Source organism: Platalea leucorodia, assembly GCF_965183815.1.
Source record: "Platalea leucorodia genome assembly, chromosome: 12".
In the NCBI taxonomy this organism is placed as follows: Eukaryota; Metazoa; Chordata; class Aves; order Pelecaniformes; family Threskiornithidae; genus Platalea; species Platalea leucorodia.
The window spans coordinates 8,609,442-8,631,079 of record NC_138834.1 but is presented as its reverse complement, the minus strand read 5'-3'; the positions used below and the strand labels follow the sequence as shown (position 1 = coordinate 8,631,079).

The 21,638-nt window shown below is 47.7% G+C and overlaps 1 protein-coding gene across 2 annotated transcripts in view; it reads left to right on the top strand.

Moving 5' to 3' along the window:
- CORO1C (coronin 1C) overlaps nucleotides 1-21,638 on the top strand; it is a 48,636-nt gene that overhangs the window by 3,779 nt on the left and 23,219 nt on the right. For both annotated transcript variants that reach the window (XM_082324648.1, XM_082324647.1), the window contains exon 2: nucleotides 15,426-15,625. In XM_082324648.1, coding sequence (XP_082180774.1) covers nucleotides 15,431-15,625 — 195 coding nt within the window. In that variant the 5' untranslated portion in view covers nucleotides 15,426-15,430. The remainder of the gene's footprint in view (nucleotides 1-15,425; nucleotides 15,626-21,638) is intronic.

The window sequence follows — 21,638 nt, the reverse complement described above, 5'->3', positions numbered from 1 at the left end:
TTTTGCTCTGCTTATATTCTGGTTGTTAGCTCTGAAATTAGTCTGATTAGAAAACTGCTTACAGCTTCAGTTTATAGTCACCCTGGTTATGTAGCCACATGTGAAACGTCAGATTGTTGGTGGCTGTGGGCTGACAGGATGTGAACTGATATTTTTTTTTTTTTTTTTTGTCCTGATATGCACAAATGGAGGTGATGGTGGCATTGCTGGAGTGAACGCCAAGTCAGAACTAAGGCAAAAAGGCTTAGGTTAGCTGAAGTGACTCAGGAAAGCTAGCAATCAAAGTTGGTTATTCCGGATGTGTTGAATATACCAGTATAGTTGGGAATTGTTTACTGGGCCCTTTCTTTCTATTTGCTAATAGGATTGCTTTGTTCTATTTTTCCTCATGTGAGTAACTATACTAAAAATGGATTATTTGTTTCTTTTTGAGGTTATAATCATTCAGTATGTGACTTTATATATGCTTTTAGATGGTGGCGTCAGGCATGTAAAAAAATACCAGGGTGGCACTAGAATTACGCAGCTTCTCAGCGTAGCAGTGACGAGCCCGAGGGGTCCCACCGGCAGGTCTGGCTTTGCGCTGGAAGGCTCTCTGATGCCGAGTCTGATGGTCCTCAGAGGAACAAACTGCCTGGAGAGGTTCCTAATGGAACGTACCAGCCATTAGTTGTGTTACCAACCCGTAGTTGTGTATGTGCTTGTATGGCTTTGTGTAGCGAATACAAATCTGATCAGAATTAATGGCTGGATGCGGAGGTAATGACGTAGCTATAAAGTAGAAGGTGACTGTTGGGCAGATAGATAATTGTACTTTACACCTCTGCCATGCAGTTCTTCATGCCGGTAAGACATGTAATCTCTTTACAGCAGGCATCTTCGTAACAAGTCACAAAGTGCTCCTGAAATGGAAGAGGCTTTTGTAATGGAATACCATAAAAGCTCTAAGGTCCCACTCTGCAGGTCAGGAACTGGCAAGGAACTTGACAGAGAAATAATGAAAATGGTATCTGCTGCTGCCTCGTAAGTGGGGGAGAAACCCCTGTTGTTCTTTCGAAGGCTGCCAGCCTGCTGGCGCTCTCATGGTGCTCATCGATGGAAGAGGTCTCCTTGGTTTAGAGATGACAAAGTAAAACACGGGCTCTTTGACCATTTTTCCTTTGCTTTTCTTCGTTAATGAGTTAGATACCAAGGTAGAATCACCTGCATTGGAGAAAGGACGATAGCATTTCTTCAACGTTACTTGCTTTGTCCTATCTCAGTTTTGTTGATGATAACAATAAATGAGATATAATATGCTTTTTGCTATGAGCATGTAATGACTTTTGAGGTCTGGCTTTCAGTGGGAGAAGCTGGACGTGGTTGGATCGGTTATAGTGACTCTGACATTGAGCTGGGCCTCTCAATCCATTATAATTAGATTTTTCTTGTTTTCCCTTTTAATAATTCAATTTGAAAAAGGAGTGGAGATAAAATTAAAACAGTGGTGGGATCTGACTTAAAGTGATTAAGGTTCAGCCTGATGCGGTCAGGCGCGCTGAGATGAGCTCGCGGCTTTCATCTGGAGTACTGCTGAGCTGCGCTTAAGGCCTAGTTAAACCATGATCCTTCAGGAAGGATCCTGTGGCTCTCCAAATCTTGGCTGGCCATAGCATCTTTGTATGTAATCTATGTACAATTCTTCTTAGCTGAATATTAAGGCAACCATTTCTGCAGTCTTATCAAATATGCCTGAGCAGGATTTCATAAAACCGGATGGGGATGGTGTGCCTAAAACTACACCTTGATTACATCTATGTATGAATCTAAGGAATACATTCACCTGCAGTTCCTGCTATAAGTAGTCCCTGGAAAATGGACTTCAAATCACTCTCCTTGGAGTATTTAGAAATGTGGGAACTTCCCCTCCCATCCCCCTAGTTCTGCATATAGTTGCCATAGAGACTGTGTTCTGGAGTCCTTGAACATCCATTGTTTATCTCAGATAAATGTATAAACCTGCTGTATTGAAACATCACATTTGGAAGCATCCTGTTCCCTTGCAGACCTGATAGGGACTTGCCATCCTACAGTGCTGCAGATTTGGATATTGGACATGCGTCAGGCGCAATCAGACAAACTGATAACGGGTATAATTAGCACCACCAGGGATTAGCCGGCAATAACAAATTCAAGCCATAGTAAGCACTCTGTCCCTTGGGAGCCAGGCAAACTGGCAGTGCTGGGCAGATGATCACTTGATATGGAAGACAGTCATCAGCAAAGGCTCGATGGGGCTCAGTGCTGGTGTTACCTCTTGAAATTGCCTTTTTTTTTTCCTTTAAGTACTTAAAAACTTCCCGGTGTGTTAGTTCGTGCTGGAATCTTGAACTCTGATGGACTTGGGGTATACGCTTGGCTTTTGCTTGGCGTTTTTCATCATACGGTGGCCAGTCAGCATTACAGTTGTTTCTTGCAGTTACCCATGTGAAACAGATTGCTGTCCTTGTTCCCAAATTGGACATGTGAGGTTGTGTTTTGCTCAGGGTCTTGCAGGTACTAGGCTGGGAATACTTCTAGCATATAATACTAAGTGTACTTGTTGTTTTACAGATGGTTCGTATATTTGTACCAGCACACATGGTGGGATGTGTGTATGTGTATAAATGGCCATTCTTACACTTAGCTTTTCAACTGGTAATTTCTAACTGCAGTACTTACATTAATTATACTGTATGTTGGAGGTTGGAGTAAATAGGCACAAGGCTGTCTTGTTCAGAACAGGAGGTGGATTAAATTTTTTTAAGTTTTCAGTGAATATATTTTTTTTTAAGGTTCATTTTCATTTTTGGATCTGCTGAGATCGGTTTGCAAGGCAGGAAAAAATCCTGAGCCAGCTTAGACAAACACGAGTTGCCAGACGTACTTCAGCCATACATACTTCTGCTTTAGCACAGTGTGAAGTGTAGGCACAAAACACTTCTAGCTGAGTGTCGTCGTGCCTTCCAGCATCTTTTTCCTGGCCACTGCTGCTTTCTGGAGCAATTTGTTAAAGTTCTGCGTGGTGTTTTAAGGCGCTGTTGTTTAAAGGCGGGCTGCCCTGGTTTGGCCTCCTGTTGCCCCATGCTTTGGATGCACGTGTGTTATCTCTATACACTTCACTTTGCTCCCTGATGTTTCTTTGGGGGTAAAGGTTATCTTTTTGTGCCTTACATGCAGTGCTTGCCACATTGATCTTCTGGTCTAATAGGGGAATTCTTAAGCACTATGAAAGATCACATAAAAACCAGCTGGGGCTTATCTCAGCGTAATACTGCCTGTTGTTTTGGCTGGTCTCCTCCAGAGCTGCTGTAAATGCCACAGGGACTCTCAAAGGGCTGGAAGTGTGGGTTGCACGTGCAGTAACATGACTGTCAAGCCGACAGGTAAGTAAAGCTTAAAGGTCATCAAACACAGGCTGTAATTCTTCATGCCCCTTACTGAAAACAAGTTCCCCAGCTGAGAGCAGCCAGCTGCAGGTCCCGTCCCCAAGAAATCGGCCTTTGCCCAGCGTGTATCAGGGTGAGATTCTCCCCATCAGGTAGGCAGGGAGCTGCCGTGGGAGTGCTGGGGGTGTCTGGGACAGCAGGTACACCCCTCGGCCTTGGCACAGGGAGCCTGTGGGTGTAGGACGGTGTTTTTTCTTCTTGCAACTGAAATCTTTCTTCGTAGCGTAGCAGGAATGTTTATTAAAGCTGCTTGCTAAACTGAATGCACTTTTCCTAAGTCAATTTTTTTTCTTGCCTGCCTAGAAAGGCGGTAGTCTGACACCCGCTCGCCCAGGTTGCTGCCCTCTCAGCTGCGGCGTGCAGCGGCCGGGGCTCTGCCGCAGCACAGGACGGCAGCCGTGGCCTGAAACGGATCAGCGACAAAGAACATCTGTAGGACAGAGGAAATGTGTTTGAACTTGGAACCCTTTGCTGAAACAGATGTTTGAGGGGCTGTAATTGGTACCACAAGATAAGGATTTAAAATCAAGTTAGCAGATTGAACTATCTGGATTTGAGTTTTAGCCTCCTCCAGTCCCTCCCTCCCTCCCCCAGCCCTGATTTCAAATTGCATGTTACGGAAACGGGACAGAATGACAATGGTACTCTTTGAATTATAGGCTGCTTGGCCAGAAGAGCTGGCAGGACAGCAAATGGAAATCTGGAGAAATACACACCAGTTCCAACTGTGAGAATGGAGATTCATTTTGCAGCTTATTTGTACAGCATTAAAATCTGAAACGCGTTTGTGTTGTCCGGTCTGAACCTTCTGTGTTCTTCTATGCTGAGGCTATTGTCTTGTCTTTGACAATTAACCATTGTTGGTTTTATTTCAAGAACATCAGAAGTTCAACGTGAGTCCCTCACCTGTTGGATGGGTGTTACTGAGAAGTGAAAGCTGCTAAACTGGGCTCTGATTTAGCCAGCGTTTGGATGAAGGTGTTTCTTAGGATATGCTAACGAAGCCCATTACTACTTTTTGCAGTAGGGAGTCTCCATTCAGAATTGCAGTGTGATGGACCACACTGGCCTGTGCTGTAACTCTAGTCTAACCATAACATTGTCCAGGTCTCTGGCCCATCACATTTGCCATTACAGGGCTGGAAACAAACTTCAGACGCCATAACAGCAACTTACAGCTGCAGTGCTGGTCCAAGAGGCGATGCCATTGCGCTTGGCCATCCTCCTCCTCTCTGATGGCATCCCCCGAGGCAGCGCTGTCTTCTCAGCGGGCTCCCGGCAGGTCTGGGTGTTGTTGCTCCATCCAGCAGACCAGCGGAGCGGTTGTGGTCAGGCAGGGCCATCTGGAGAACGCTGCATCCTCGCTTGGTCAGTCTGACTCACACTTGGCTGGCCTATTTGTGAGCCTTGGTTGTGCTGATCTGTTGTTTCTGCTTTATTTGTAAGTTGTGAGGAATTTGTGTCCCAGCTAACTTTATAGCGGAGGGCTTTCTGCAGGTCTTGGTTTCCTGATGGTGGCTCTCAGGCTGTAGTGCTACAGCACTCTTGAAGAACTGGGACCTGCGACCTTTTATATATGAGACCGTTTATCTCCTTAAAACATCTGTACCACTTATAGTTTCTTCCTGTGGATACCATGGCATGTTGTAATTGAGGAGGAACAGAAAACAGTTTATCAAGTCCTTTGGAGATTTCTCCTTTTGATAAATCTTGTCATTTTTCTAAGGAATGATCCAATTAACTGTAAGCAAGGAGAAGCAGTGTAATGTTTCCAATATGTCTTAAAGCTGCTGGAGTTTAGCAGGAAATGTGCTTACCTTAGAAAATACTGTGTTAATCAAATTACCGTCATGTCTGCACCCCTTGTTGACTTTTACAGAATGGGAAATCCTGCCCATGTTATTCTTTCTGTGCTTTAGGCTCCCAGCACCGGGGTGCTGCGCTCTGCTTGGCTTCTGGCTTCAGTTCATCACTGAAGAGGACAGAATGGATCCTGTATCGGCAGCTGAGTTTCAGGTCTAGTGGCTACCAGTGAGCTCCCCTGTAACATACCTAAAAGACTTAATGTTTGCTGTTTTATTTCATTTGGGTGTGTTTGATTGCTTCAAGTTGTAGGAGAAAATGCAGTTGTTTTCTGCTGTTAGCACTCCATCATGTTAGGAAAAAAGTGGTTGTGCCTTAGCTGGTTAGTTGGGAAAGGTGGGACCTGGTGGTGATTTGGTGAGAAATTAATGAAGCTACGGTGGGGAAGAGATCTTCCTCCATTTGTAACCATCATCCTTAGCTGGTGCTAAGCTTTCACCCCAAACCAGGTTTTTTTTTAAAAAAAAAAAAAAAAAAAGCTTGCAGTGTGTCTCAGGAATATGCTCTGGAAGAAGCTTGCATGTAACCTTCAAGAGAGCAGAAGAATTCAGCAAATTGGGGTAGCAGCTCTGAACAGATTGATACTTCCTTCTTAGCTCTGTTGCACTGATAAGAGAACTAGGTCAGCTCTGGAGAAAGCATTTTATCTGCATACTTCTCTGAACTGGAATCCTGGCGCTTGGCTGTTGTAGCAGGCTTGCTGACTTGCAGCTCTGCACAGGGGGTTGTGCTCTCCATCTCATGTTTTCTCCGGGGTCAAAGTGTGGTCTGAAGCCCTGTTGCTTTCCTCTCCGTGGCATGTGCTGCTTTTACTGTGGGGGCGATGCAGTCGGTCCCCAGGGGTGTAAGTAGCCTCTTCCATTAGGCTGGTGTAATGTCTCTGGCTGGAGTTCATAGGGCTGTTGTTCAGCTCTGCAAGTGTATTGCTCTGTCTCTTGGCAGTGGATACGGTGTGCGAAGAAGCATCTCTGGTGTTTATTCCAGTGGAGCAAGTGGAGGAGAACGAAGGCTCTTGGAGGGGAGCATATAAGAGGCTATGGCCTTTTGTGGTCAGCTGCTGGAACAGTGGTGTCTTAAGGGGGGATTCTGTCTACTCCAGTGCAGGGGTTCCCTTCCCTTATCCAGCAAAGCTTGGCTGGTGCCCACGACTGTATACTGTCTCTGGTGGCAGCAAAAGTGGAAGCTGAAATGCAGAGATGCACTGAGGCATCTGGGATGCTTAATCCACAGGTACCCTCGTCCTCTTTTCCCCATGTATTCTCTATGTTACTTGCCTTTACGAGGTTTTGTCTTTGGTTTCAATGCTTTTTTTCCTCCCCTCTACTTCGCTCTCCTCTTTCTTCTGTTTTCATTTTTACCAACCTTTTTTTGCTCAGCGTGTGTTGAACTGCCATCATCTCAATATCCCCCAGTACATCACCCATCGCCACCTATGAGGTTGGCAGCTTTAGTGCCAGCTGAGAGAAGATGCTGTAAAAGACGTAAACCCAAAAGAGGAGGTTGGTGTGGAGGTTGCTGCTCTGGCACCCGTTCCTGCTCCTCAGCTGCCTCGCCATTTCAGATCCAGGGTGTGCGTAACCGCTGTAGTGTTTCTCTTTGCTGGTTACCCGTACCGTTATGGCCGCCTGATAAATTATTTTGTGTAATGATTTTTGTGTGCATTCATTGCTCTAGCTTTATGGTAGATGACACAGATTAAATGAAGCCAGACAATGCTCTCTGTTCGGGGTAATGACTTTCAACTGCGGTGTCCTTTTGTCACTGTAAATTATGGTAAATGATGTAATGTTAGACTGTAAAGATACAAGCTACAGAATGGTATGAGTAGTAAGATCTCCCAAGAAGATGAATTGCATACCTGGAAATCTTTAAAGTGAAAATATCCATTGCATCCCTGTGTGCACATGAAAGGAGTGTCAGCCGCAGCATGGGAGATGCGCGCTTGAGACAAGTGTGCGCAGGGTAAGCACTTAAAAAATAACACGTGCTTCTTGATGATGCCTAGAAGATTTAAGCATTATAGGCACTTCTGACTTAGCGTTCTTTGTATTATAATGGTCTTAGTACGATTGTTTCAGGGTGCAGCTCTGAAAAACAGAATCGTATCGAGTATTTCACAGGTTTGAACCAACACCTTGCACTTTGTCCAGAAGAGCAATTTCAGCTTATTTTAAGTTTGGGTTGTGTTACGTTTTTGAATGTGCTGGGCTCCCCAGTTGAGATACAATCGAATTCTCTGGTAGTTTGTGGTTTAGGTTCCCATCCCAAAATAGAATCTTGCCAGTGGTATAACAGCTGGAAATTTCAGTATTAAGTTCATATTCCAGCTTTTTGTCTTTAAAATGAAGTGAAATCAGATGGCAGGGTCTTGCTCAACCTAGACTAAAGTAACCAAAGACTGAAAATAATCTGTGCACAAATATGATGTATTTTGGAATTGTGACCATCTGTAGTAGTGTTCACCCTTGGTTTAAATAACTCCGAACATCTGAAAACAAAAGTTCTGTCAGCAACGGGCTTAATATGAATTGATTTGAAATGGTATACCATAGAGGGAATAGCATTATGTTTAAAAGTAGAGGACTGCGTCAAGGTATTCGTGGCTGTTCCTTTTTTCTGCCAGAGGTTTCATGTGAAGTTGTAGGGTGAGCTGAAATTCTTGTGGCCATGTGATTTTTTTTTTTTTTTCCCCCTCCACTTCCTCCCTTGCCCAGATATTGCAAGACTTATTATCACGAGACTGAGTTCACTGATTCCCTTGATACTTGAAGAGGGAGATGAAGTCCTCCTTCAGCCTTGCTGGTGGCATACTGGTTCTCCACCATGCCAATGGTGGCAATTTACTGCTCTTGTGGTCTAATGCCAGTTGTGGCCCTGAACTTGCTGTATGACACTACACTTGCTGTAGGCCTTGGTCTCCCGTGGTGGATAGGGTGCTCCTTTGGGGCTTGTCAGTCCATGCTCATTTGGTTTCAAAGAACGGGTGGACTTCACTGTCCGTGCTATTTGCATGACTCAACTGGTGGAGCCAGCAGCAAGCGCTTGCCTCCCCCACGGATGTGTCTCTCTTTCCTTCCTTTGCCAAAGGTGTGCTCAAAAATGCTGTCCTTAAAATGATGTGGCAGACTTTTTCTTCTAGGTGAGTGAGTCTTCTGAGACATTTGTAAGACGCTGTCCTGTGCAGTATGGTAAGGCTGTAAGGTATTTATGTGGAATATGTGTGCAACTAGACTAAGCACAAGGCAGCGTATGTCCAAAGGCACATATATATTATATTGGATATTAGGAAAAATTTCTTCACTGAAAGTGTTGTCAGGCACTGGCACAGGCTGCCCAGGGAAGTGGTCAAGTCCCCATCCCTGGAGGTATTTAAAAGACGGGTAGATTAGGGACGTGGTTCGGTGGTGGACTTGGCAGTGCTAGGTTAATGGTTGGACTTGATGATCTTAAAGGTCTTTTCCAACCTAAACAATTCTGTGATTCTATGTATGTGTGTTTGGGCTTGTGTACAACGTGCCATGCACGCGCACGGGTTACAGAACCCGTGGAGGTTGCACAACCAAGCACTCTGAAGTTAAGAAATGCCAGAAGTGAGTGATTAGGAAATAACCTGGGTAATATTTGTTCCCTTTTTCACATGCGGTGGGGTACGGCTGTTAGCTCAGTCCCTGCTCCACCAGCCCCTTGCTCTGTTGGGCATGCGATGATGGCCACAGCGGTGGGATGGAGTCCTCCTTGCCGGTGTGGAGCAGGAGATGCGATGGGATGGTGGTGTCTTTATGGCCTTAAAATGACTGAATGTTTATATCCTCCATTCCATATGCGGCTCTGTACCTTATCTACCATATGATGTTCAAAGTGCTCTGAAGAGCGAATTACTAGATTCCTTGTGGGCTTTTCTCTGGTGCTTATCTCCATGATGGCCAGCTGCTCTGCAGATGTGGCTCAGCCCTGCTGTGAGGGAGGGTGTTTTCTCCATGCTGGGGGCACTGAGGCCTCAGGTTGAAACACCCATGGCCTCATTATTGACTTAGGATTATAAAATACTTTCTATTTTTTTTTTTTTTTTTTTAAAAAAGGTTTCAGCTCTGAGCGCTCATCGCTTTTGCAGGTGAGGCCCAAGCATCTCAGCCCAGGTGTTCAGAGGGACCTTGGGCTGCACAGTCAATGCACTGGTACTCGAGAAACCTCTGGGCTTCCCCGCATCAGGCGCCTGTGGCGTGGGCTGTCCCGTGTTGCAGTTACACCGGTGGGACTGTCCCCTCTCCCTGCTGGCCCCAGCACCCTGTCCAACCCATAACAAATGAGGTGGTGCCCCCTGGTATTAATCATCATTCATAATTGGTGCTGGTGGCATTGCCTATAGTGTATCTTGATTTTTTTTTTCCCCCCCTCCTTATCTGATTTGGTAATAGTTATCTGAGACCGTACGTTTATTCCAAAGCTGCCATTGAAGTGTATGCAACCTCTTCAATAAGGCTCTAATTCTGAGTTTGGGGGCTCGCCATCAACAGCTGCAACTTCTCTTGACATTTTCCACTTAAGGAAGAGCCTTTCCAGTCCCAAGTACCAACCTTTCGTAAGTGCCGTTCTCCCTGTCGAGTGGGTTTGTATCTCCTCGCCCTCCCTTTAACAGTAGCCTACGGCTGCCTTGACTTAAACTAGCCTTTTATTTCCAATGTCTGTCTGTCCAGAAGGGATCACAATCACATGGGCTGAGCAGGATTTTGCCATTAGTGGGGGGTTTTCCTGTAAGTGTTCCCTAGCAGGATGCGCTTCCTCTTGCATAAGCAGGCTGAAAACCCTCCGAAGCCACAGAAACACATCTGTTGGATTCTTGAGACAGATAAATCCTTTATAAACAGGAAAATGGGCAAACTCATGGTAACTCTTGTGACACATCATGATGGGAGATCAGAAAGAAATGGAATGAAAAGTATCACTGTGCAAGCACGGCTGACGGCATCCTGCATTTCTAAGGTCCTTTTAAATGCTGACACAAAGGCCAGCGGCTGAGCTGTACGGCGGGCACAGGCGGTGGGAGGTGAAGTTAAATGTTTGGTAAAATTCAGCTGGAAGTCACTTGACATTCTGGGGGGGGGAAGAAAAATTTTTTGGGGGGGAAGAAAAGTTTTGACGGCTCTTTCCGATGTCCCCCCCAGGATGTGTAAGGTGCTGTGTGTCCCGGAGCGGGATCCAGGAGATCAGTGCAGTCGTAGATCTGTCAGCACTTCTATTGTAGTGGCCTTTGCAGGGTGTCTAACGCTTCTGTTTTAATTTTGCTGAGGGCTGTAACTCTGGCAAAATTTAAACTCCTTTCAACTCCCAGTTGTGAGGTTTTAAATCCTCCAAATTTGTACTTCACAAGAAAAAAGAAAATATTTCCTGTCTAGCAAGTGTATGGAGATCGTTCCAGCTCCTTAGCTAAGATTTATCAGCACAGACAATGATCTAATTAACTTCCTTTTTTAAAATTCTTGCTCCAAGTCCACTTCCTAAGAGTAAATCCCTAGCACAGCCCCGTTCACCATGGATGTGCTTCCTTGCCTACTCGGGTATTTCCAAAGTCATTTTCCAAGGGACCCAGGTCATACTTTTGCCTGTGATAGGGGCTGAATCAGTCTTTCCTTATGGTGAATCATCTCAGATGTTGGTGTCTCACCTGATAATCCAACAAGTGGCCAACCTGGGGGCTCCTGCCTGCAGCCTGCCTGCCGCCTGCCTGCACCGATGGCTGCACGTGGCCCCGCTGAGAGAACCTGTGGCAACCAAATTCAGCTGTGGTTTTCTTGCAGATGGTGGAGGAGGGGATCCTTTGCAGTACTGAGAAACAAATGAGGATACTAAATGCTCCTCACGTTTTAACTGGAGGCTGGGGTAGGGAGAAGATGACTTTTTTTTGGTGCTCAGGATCAAGCTCACCCTGTTTTGTTTTTCACCTGCTCGCTTTCTGTGGCGTGCTGAAAGCTCCGCAGTCGCTGCTCTTTATAACTACAGCCTGCACATTTTCTTCCCCCCCTTTCTCTTTGGAGAGCAGCCAGATCAAAATGGCTGTGATCCAACGCCAAGAATCACTCCCTTTGCTATGGAAATGAGGACTTGGAGGCTGCTCGCCATGTGTTCATCAGAGAGTTCCTGCTAAGGATGATGAGCTGTAGGTGGGGAAGAGGGCAGCGAAGGTGTGCTCGAACAAATCCGTTTGGAACAAATAAGGGTATTTTTGGATACATCTGACTTTTTGCATTTTTTAAAAGTCATTTATAGAAAACTGAAAAATTATCCTTTCCATCGGATGGTAAAAACGAGGGAGAGAAAGCAGTGGAATTTCACCATAGGATAAAGGGTGTTTCTCTTCCCTTAGAGTGGCAGGGGTGGCAGACCTCCCAGTATCTGATATTTGAGATAAGCATTTTTTGCTGGTGTTCTGGTATTGATCAAGTGAAGGAAAGATATAATTATTCAAGCTATACACGTAATCCTTCTTCTTAGTTATCATATCGACATTGCCAGCATTAAAGCGGACAAATTGCAAAAACCCTGGGTATGTGATACGTTGACACAGGGCAATTTGCTGCGCGTTAACTCGGCAAGGCAAGTTTAAGCTTTCGCTTTACCTCCTTCTCAACCATCAGATTTTAATCTTGATGCACAGTGGGATGGGAACATTGCCGGTGGGTGAACAGTCATGAAAATTGACTCTGCACAATAGCAGGGTACTTTTCCCTTCTCCGAGACGAGTTACGCACCCCAGGCAGATGAGTGAGTAGGGTTTTGCTGCAAAAAGACCTGCGAGGTGTCTTTTCAGAAGGGAGAGGGCTGAGCTGTTTGCAAGCTTCCTGCGGTGTTGCAGCACGTCGGGCTTTGCAAGAACACCCCTGCTTCTGCGGGATGGCCTGGTGTCACCTCGCGTGCCGGGGAGGGAGGACGGGGGTGATGCCGCTCGGGCACGGCGCTCGCTGCGGGACTTGGCAGGATCGAAGCCGCGGATGCGAAGGTCGGGGCAGCAGAGCCCTGCCTGCCGTGCAGCGCCCAAACAGCTTATGGCTGGGAGGAGCCCTCTCGGGATGAAAATGTCTGACAGGTATCCGAATGAGTCGACGCAATAAATTAGTAACTGGGTGTGGAACTGCATTTTTTTATGATGTATCTTAATTGGGCCTCGGGCAGCTTGATAATACAGCGTGTTTCTTGTCTTTCGGGGATCTTTGAGTTGAAATTCACCTTTTCTTTGGGCGTGATTCAGTGGGGCTGGGGCTTGGCTGGGATCATGCTGTGGATCCACCCAGGGAACGGGGCCGGTGCCCTTGGCCAGAGCCGTGCCGTGCCCTGCCTCACCCTCCCTCCCCGCCGGGGACGGCCACGCGCGCGTCCCCGGGGAGCCCACCCAGCCGCCGGCGCTGGCAGCGCTCCACCTCGAGGCACGACGTACCATCTGCTTCGGCAGAGTTTCTCCCATCCATTTTGGATAACTTAATCTCTTCCTTTGCCTGAAAACCAAAAAAACCCAAAAACCTGCATTGCACTGTGAGTGGAGCAGCTGTGTCGTCCCCCCCCCCCCCAAAACTGGGTGCACTTAATTAATCACTGCCAGGTGATTATGTCCTGTGTGCGTAATGGTTTGCTCCTAATATTTCATAGTCCCATTGCATGAAAGGTGCTGTCTGCTCTACGGCTTCAGCCGCTCCATCCCGTTCTGGAGCTGAACATGAACTCTCGGGGTGTTGCTGTGCGTTACGAGCATAAACAGAAATCGGTGTCTGGATTTTGCCCTCTTACCTGCCGGCTGGCGCTGGGGAGCAGCTCCTGGTTTATGACTTCCCATTGCACTTTGGTGTCACCGGGTGTGTCCAGCATGGAACAGGCCTTTTATTTGTGCTGTAAGTGAAAGAGCTGGCAGAAAGTGTATTACACAGTCTATTAACTGATGTTGAGTGCAGAGGAAGCTTAAGTTCATCTGTAATATGACAGTAATTGTTAATAATTTATATATAGCTTTTTTTCATATGGACTTCTTAAATACCCTAATCATTCACAAAATTTTGCATTTATAAACTACACCTGTTTTTTCTTAAACTGCGTGAGTTCTTAATAAAATGGGGTTTGTGGCACTTCTGTAGCTTTGAAATAATACACTGGGGAGATTTAACAGGACATGAGTATAGAAACGGTACCGTGAGAAACGCGGTGGGGAAGACCCACCTACTCGCAATGGCTGGAAATAAAGGCAGAACCCTTCATGCCTGTGCCACCAGCTTGTACAGTTCAGGTCACCGGTGGCTGAAAGCCATTGCCAGCTGCGTGGCCCGTGTGAAAGGGGTCGGTGGCCTCCACCCCACGCCCAGGGACAGATGTCCCCATCGGAAAAACGACCCTGTAATGGGTGCATTTATTATCTGTGTCTGCAGAGAGGCTGGCTTTTCCCCGAACGGGTAACTCGCTGCCTGGGCTGCGACCCTCGGTCTGGGCTTCGCTCTTGCCGTCGCGCTGGTGGCTCTGGTGGCGCGTCCACCGCGGCAGCGGGTCGGTGTCGCAGCAGCTGCCCGCGCCGGAGACGGAGCCGCTGTGGAGATGGCCAGTGCCGACTCCCAAATGCTTCAGTTGGACGCGGTCGGGGGGAGCTGGTAGAAAACAAATACTCTATTTTTTTCTTATCTATGCGGAAACCAGAACATTTCACTCCATAGCTGTCTGTTATGTTAATTGTAACATTTTTCTCCCCTTCAAACATATTATGTGACTGCTTATTTCCCAGCTCTGATGAGCGCTTTCCTCTAGTTATTCAGCTTTTTGTTGCTGTTGTTTTTTTTTTTTTAACCTCCAAGACTACAAAACAGCGATCATTCTGAAGTCTCTTTTTCCCTGCGCTTTCATGCAAAGCCTTTGCAGTTAGAGACAGCCGTACAACCTTTTATCACTCCTGCTGCAGACAGGCTGTGCAGAGGGAGACGTGCTGGAGCCGCGTTCGGAGTCTCTCACTTGAGAGTGTCAGGCTGGTGGGTCTGGAGCAAGAAGCTCCGTGGAGCTGAGCAGTTTTTCCCAGCCTCTGCATGTGCTTGGGGACCTACTGGAAGGCAAGATAGGAGGTGGACTCTGCATATTTTAATTTTTTTTAATTTTTTTTTTTGCTTCCCCTAGAGACCGGGGCAGAAATATTTTTCTCATATGTAAAAGCAGGATGCTATATGGAGGCTCCTCGTTCTCCTGCAAGCCTTGGTTGAGGGAGAAAAATCTTTTATGATGGGAAAAGTCCTTCCCAGACGCGAGGGCTCTGTAGGTTGCGTACACGGAGGGCAATACAGATGCTTGCTCCAGGGCTGGTGTTTGCACGCGGTGTTGTGCCCATGTCTTCTTCCAGGGCTCGGGTGCTGGAATTTTCCACGCCAGTCCCTTTCCCTCTATTTTAACTCAAGCCTTCTTGAAAATTATTTTTCTCAAGAGAAGGAGAAGTGCTACGGACACACTAAGTTAATTTGAGTCATTAGCTTGTTTCCATTACTCCTATCTGCCTAGGAAACTAATTTTATTATTTTTTTAGTGAGATTTTGGAGTTAGAAGAAAGAAATGGAAGCTAGCGAACATGTGGAACCACTTCACAGGAACACTGGATTTTGAGAGCTTGCATTTTTATTTACATCTTCTGGACCCTGTCTGACTTGAAAGTAAACAAGTTCAATCTGAGACCAGATTTATCCCTGAAAATATGTGGAGACTTGTCTAAAAACTGCTTTTAGGATTAGGAACTTCCTTTACTGCAATAAGAGAATACGTTTAGAAGGGGAAAAATGATGCTTAACTGGCAAATTCTTTCTGTAAAACACCCTTGGAAGCGCAGTTCAGTTGTGTTTGGGGCAAAAGAGCCTGAAACTTTATTTTAAAAAAAAAAAAAAAAAAAAAAAAAGGCTGGCTGAGAACTTGGCAGGTGTAAAGCAAGGTGCAGGAACAGTGAGTGAAACCGTATTTCTGCGTCGCTGGAAGCGGGGTGATGGTGCAGATGAGAGGGGCCTGCGGAGGTCCTTGGCAGGCGTCTTCTGGGCAAGCAGGAGGTCCCTGCACCTGTAACTGATCTCCTTCTTTTGACGTTCCTCTTCTCCGCAGACACAATGAGGCGAGTGGTACGACAGAGCAAATTTCGGCACGTGTTTGGCCAAGCGGTGAAAAACGATCAGTGTTACGACGACATCCGCGTCTCCCGTGTTACTTGGGATAGCTCCTTTTGTGCAGTAAACCCCCGATTTGTTGCAATAATTGTAGATGCTAGCGGTGGCGGAGCGTTCCTGGTGCTGCCTTTGCACAAGGTAAGTGCTTTTTGAAAGTTTCTCGCTATTACATGCTCAGCTTTGTTGTCATTTCGGCACTTGTTTATGAATAAGACTAAGGCTGTGAAGTCTGTGCTGTGTTGTGACAAATGCTGCTCAGTAGTGCCATGTAAGAATCCATTTAACGTCTCTGTAATCAGTCTGATGCTTCCTGTACATTAAACACAGTAAATAAGCGGTTTGCTTGACTAATCTGAGCCAATTCTTTATGGCAGAAGCGTCTACGTAGAATGGTACTCCTAAAGAAGCCTCTTTTATGGTAGCAGCGGTCAGGTTTTTCCACTGTCAGGGATTCAGCTCTTTGAGCTCTGCAAGTGTCACTTAATTCAGGAATGCACCTGAACCTCATTACTCCTCGCAGCCCCGTATCAGAGGGATGGGCAGGAGTGAGCTGGTTCCAAGCAGGGCATTTCCATGGGCCTCGTGGTCCTGGCATCGGAGCTGGTCTAGGCTGCTGCCAGCCCCTTCTCTATACGGTATAAGACAATAATCTCGGTAAGAAAACAGCTCCTCCAAGTACCATTGCAGCTGTCCTGCGGTTCTCCCAGGTCACAGGGCTATGTCTAGGCTTTATTATACTTCAGCCAGATATTGTTATCCCCTGCTACCTGACGTACTGAGGTGAGGGGCTTCATCTGATCTTGGGCAGGGAAACACCCCTCACGTTCTCTACTGTGCAAAGTGCCGCTGAGTCTCCAATAAATAACCTTTCAGTGAGCCCGTATATATACTCTGCTTCTTTCCCTTATACTTTGAATTTATTTGTAGAACCCCAGGGGTGTGCTTTGCAAAACACACAGAAAAGTTAGGTTCCTGTCCATCAGCTGTGAGAATGGCCGGATCAAAGATACGGAGGGAGGCTGAAAAGATGGGTACAGAAGCCTTCCTGGCAGTCTCTTACAATGCTGTGGTATAAACCACACAAATGAGCAGGAGCGGTGTCTCAGACTGAAATAAATTCCTGTTGCCCCTGATACTGCATGGAAAAATTGCAGAGCATCTTTCTTCCACCCTTGTTGGAGAGCGGTGCTCTCATCTCCCTTTCTGACGCTCAACCGGCAAATTCTTGTGATGACAGTCTTTTTCTGTAACATTAATTACTTTCTTTCTGACCCTCAAGCTTCTCTTAACTATACACTTAAAATGTCCTCAGTCTGTCATCAGCCCTGTCCTTTTTTTCTAGCTCCGTTTGCAGATCTGCCCTGTTTATATATAGAAATAGTGACCAGAATTGAATATAGCATCCCACACGGCGAGTGCATTACAGGGACAGAGGCAGCAAGTTCTCACTTATGCCTCGGTTGTGCTAAGTGAAGCAAGCCAAACCCCGAGCCTCCTTAAATAGCTCTCCACTTTTCTCATCTTATTAACAGCCCTTCTTTGCAAGTATTCTGGTTTGCGCTCATCTTCGGCCCACGTGTCCTGCTCTTGCCCAAGCCACGCACGATGGCACAGATCTCGATTAGAAATTCCTTGCTCAACACAGCAGGCAGTTGCACTTGTGTTGCATCACGGTGCAAACACTGATGGCGGAGGACGCGCACCCCTCTTTTTCTCTCATTTCTCAATGTTTTCTCAGTCCCTGGCAGAAATGCCTGCTAATCCGGAGCTAGGTAGCCTTTTGCATTTTTAAGTGCCATCTTACGTTTGTTTTGGTTTTTACGTTTATGCAGTTGTTCCCTGCCCTCCTCTGCATTTGTCATTGCCTTTGCGTTGTCAGTGATGTTCCTGTCTTGTCTTCTGCAGCTACTTAATATTTACATATGACAAGGTTTCGTGCAAAGCTGGAGGAACTCTGTTCCTAAGCCCCCCAGCCTGACACGTTCTTTTGCAATGCAACACGTTGCTGGCTTTGCTCTAACCAGTTCCTGTGTTCCTCATTTATTTTTATAGCCTTGGCTGATGAAAGTGTTCCTTTAGTTCCTTCACCACCCTAACATTTTGATTTCTGTTTGAGCCCGCTTAGCAGAGGTATTCATTGGAGTTCCCACAGCAAGATCCTCGCTGTTATATTGGGGGGGGGGGGGGAGGGTTAATTTTAAACCATGGTTTTGGTACAATTTTAAAATTGAGCCATAAAAATACACTTGCTGCATGTCAGAGCCTCGAGGAGGCTGCCAGCGTCTGCAGGGAAAATGGCCCTGCTGCAACTTAATTGCATCGTGTCCGCTCGAACCCGGCGCTGTGCGGGTCACTCTGAATTACTTCTAATGTGGCTTGACCTTCCGCGAGGGGTGAGCCGGGCCTGCGCTTCAAAGGGCCTGCGTAATCACAGAAAAGGGAGTTTTTACTCATTTTAAATGGCTTTTTCCTTTCCAAGTTTCAGCAATATTGTGGGGTTGTGGCGGTGGCTTTTTGCTGCCAGGCGGGCGGCTCCCGGCTCCCTCCCCGGCCACGGGCAGGGGCTGGGGGTGCGGGGGGGGTGCTTTTTGGGGCGGCATGGGTGCTTTTTGGGGCGGGATGGGCGCCCCGGGACCCGCACCCAGCGCCCGGGGGGGGGGGGGGGGGACACGGGGACACGCCGGGTTTCCCGCCCCCGCCCCGCCGCGCGCGCGCGCGCACCCGCTCCCGCCGCAGCGGCACTGCGGCGGCCGCGGCTTTTTACCTTATATGGTCATGGCAGCGCTCGGGGCCGCCGGCCGCCGCCGCGCTGATTGGCGGAGGCGGGGCGCGGCAAGTGCGCGGCCGTTAACCCCTGCGCCGCCGCCGCGCTCCGGGCCCCGCCGCTCCTCCGCCCCCGCGGGGCGTGGGCAGGCGGCGGCGGTGGTGAGGGGTCCCCCCCCGGGTGGGGGTGTGCGGAGGGCCGGGGGTGCCCTCCCGCCGCCCCGTACCCTCCGTCCCCCGGGGCTCCCCGCAGAGCCCGGTGCGGAGCAGCAGCAGCCGCAGCCGCCGGGGCTGGTGCAGCTGAGCCGGGGCTGGTGGCTGTGGAAATGCTTTGTCTGAGCTTCCTGTTTTCTTGCCTGCACATGTGCAGGGTCTTTGCCAGGAACTCGCCATTCCCATGCTCCAGCGAGAGCCACGGCCGCTGTCTGAGTTGCTGAAATATTGCAATTCCCACAGGTTGCTTGGTCTGCAGGGAAATGACCTCCGTTGGAATGAACCATGTATTTTTAAAAAGCTGAAATTTATGTCACTTAATGGTGTGTAAATGGTAAGAGTCAAGCTAATCAGCATTGGCTGCACACACCAGGGAGAAACACTGAGTATTTGCCTGCTTATTCTGGACCGCGGGTGACTGGTGCTGAGCAAAGCGTTAATGTACAGTATCGCTATTAAACGGGAAGCTTGCAGACTTAGAGTTGATTTTCTTTGAGCCTTATGGCAGGCAAAACAGCGGGTGCACAGGGAAGGAACCTCAGGATAAAACTCTTCCCTCAAGTGGTGCATGCCTCAGCCCCTGCTTGCTGGTGGGCATGTGCTGCTGGATGCGATGGAGGTCACCTCCCGCGTGGCAGGTAGTCACCGTTGTTAGGGAATTAAGGAAGAGTCAGGGAGGTAAGCGAAGAAGCCGTTCTCCTGTTCGCATCCCCCGGGGATCTCCGGAGCGAGCGGGATGGGCGCGTGCCGCTGCCGCGGTGGCTCTCGGCGCGACTGGCGGGGCGGGCGCTTCCACAACGGCGTCGTGCGAGGGCCGAGAGTCGGTCGCTCTGCCTTGCCCCTGCGGCCCGCCTGTGCTCAGCCCGGACCGGGCGGGTTGCTTGGCGTCTTCGCTTCTGCACATCATTCCCAGCATCTGGGATGCTGTTGGGAAGGGCTGTGCCCCTCGCTGTGCCGAGCTCGGTGTGCTCGTCTCCCTTGGGATGATGCTTGAAACTGCGGGGCGATCTTCCCTGCCTCTGCTGTCAAAGGAGAGGGGCTGTGGGGGATATACTTGCCCGGCTCGATGGGTGATCCCTGTTTTACAGCCCAGATGAAAATTTTGTGGGTTTCTCGATGTGCTGGGGAAAGTGACTTGCAAATACCTGGGCTTAGTGCATGGTTCTGGTGCTGGGTCTACATTACAGCAGAGCTGGATACAATTTTTTTGTTTTCCTTCCTCGAAAAATCTTTGCAGTTTTTATCTGAAAAAAAGCTGCTGCAAAGGGTTCCTTTTTGTTTCAGTTCATCGAGAAAGATGCCTTCAGCTGAAAGTCACGTTATGTAAGGCCTTTAGGAGAGGCTTACTCAGTCCCCTTTGGATATACCTTTTATTAGATTTTCCATTTGTGTGCCTGACTTCTTATTGCACTCCCTTTACATAGGCAGCATTCCTACAGAAGCTGGGATCGGATGGGTGCCCTCGGAGGGAATTAGCATGTGGGTGGGTGAGTGCACACCTCGGGAATGATCTTCTTGAAGGAATATGTTGTTCTGCAAGTGACATGCCTCAGTGTTCCACCATGGCATATGTAAGTTGTTAATCAGCTGTTCCAGATTCTCATTCCTCCAGGAAGGACTGGGAGAAAAAAAAAAATCATCCTTTTCTGAATTGTGTGTAAAATAAAATCAGGAGGTACTGCTGTGATGGGTTCATTGAGCCTTTCCAGCAATTTTAGTTGGAATGTGGATGGAAGGATTGAATTAAAATGAGTTACTGTCGTCTTGACTTCGGCTGCCATGGAGCCCCTGTCGGTACTGGTGCTGTAGGTCTGTCTCGTAGCAGTGTCCCTGTGAGAGAAGTTTGCAAGGTTGAAGACTATCAAGGGATATTTCCCCCTAAATTTTGGTCAGACTTCCATGAGCTCCAAGTAGTTTTGAATGTTGGGTAGGGGAGATTAAAATTCAAGACAACTCCGCAACAACTGAGTAAAAAAGCAAGACACTGGTGGTTTTTAAAGATCTAAGTTACCCGTGACCAGCGGAACTGCTAAAACCTGGTTTCTTGCAGATTTTTCCTACGTTCGCTCCGCATAGAGCAAACGTTCGCCAGCTCCCTTACAGGTCCTTTCTCTCCCGGCCCGTTGGCACGTGCCCACCTCCCGCGGGTGCCTCGCTAGCCCAGCTGGGGTGCCCGTGCCGCTCCGGAGGGACCCGGGCTTGAGTTACAACTGCACCTTCCCTCCTGGGGCACTGATTTGGATTTCTTTCTTTTATTTCACGTTGGATTTTTCTCTAAAGCTGATTTAAAAAAAAAAAAAGTTTATATTTATCACTGTCAGTTTGATTCCAATGGATCATCAGGTTCTAGTGTACTAGGGAAGAGAGGGCAGGCAGTGTGGCTAATAAATCTCATTTCTCTAGGAGAGCAAGCAGCAAATACTCTCCCCTGTCTTACAGTCAACCAATGGTTTGTACAAATATTGCTGCAGTTTTAAGGCCTTGTCCAGTAATGAAAATGTAAGTTGCATTTGATAGTTTTGCCTGCAAGCAGCTACAAAAGAGAGATTGTTGCATTTGTTGCACTACGCGTGCTCCATATCAGCCTTCTTGTCTGTGTGCAGTGGTTTAAACGGAGTGTAAGGAGTGGAGTAAGTCCTCATAAGTTATGTATTTGTCCAATATTCAGATGAAAAATAATGTTGCTCTACCAGCAGCATGAACTTCTGTGTTGTCTGCATGGCATAACGTCACTGGTTTACGTAGGATACAAATATATATATATATATGCAAACCATCCATATAAGCACACTTAGAGCAGGGCTGCAGGTGGGCCTGAAACGGAGGGTAAAATCCTGCTTTAGCTGCTTAAAACTTCCAACTAAACTGAAATCTTGGAAGCCCAGGGACAAAATGAGTTTAACAGAAACGGCTGGAATAGAATGGCTTCTCCCCGTCCAGACTTTCTTCTGTCTCCTCCTTCCCCGTCTGCCTTTTTACTGGTCCCAGTTTGTTTTGCTGAGCGTGGCTGATGCTGGAGTCCCGGATCATCTGTTCCCAGCTCTTGGGAATGAGCGTGTTTGGGTGACGCGAGGCTGTGGTTCCCTGTGGATCCTTTCTGGGCGCTGCCTCCTTGCTCAGCACCTCTGCCCTGCCTGGATGGGTGCTCATCTTCCACCATCCCCCGAACTGCAGT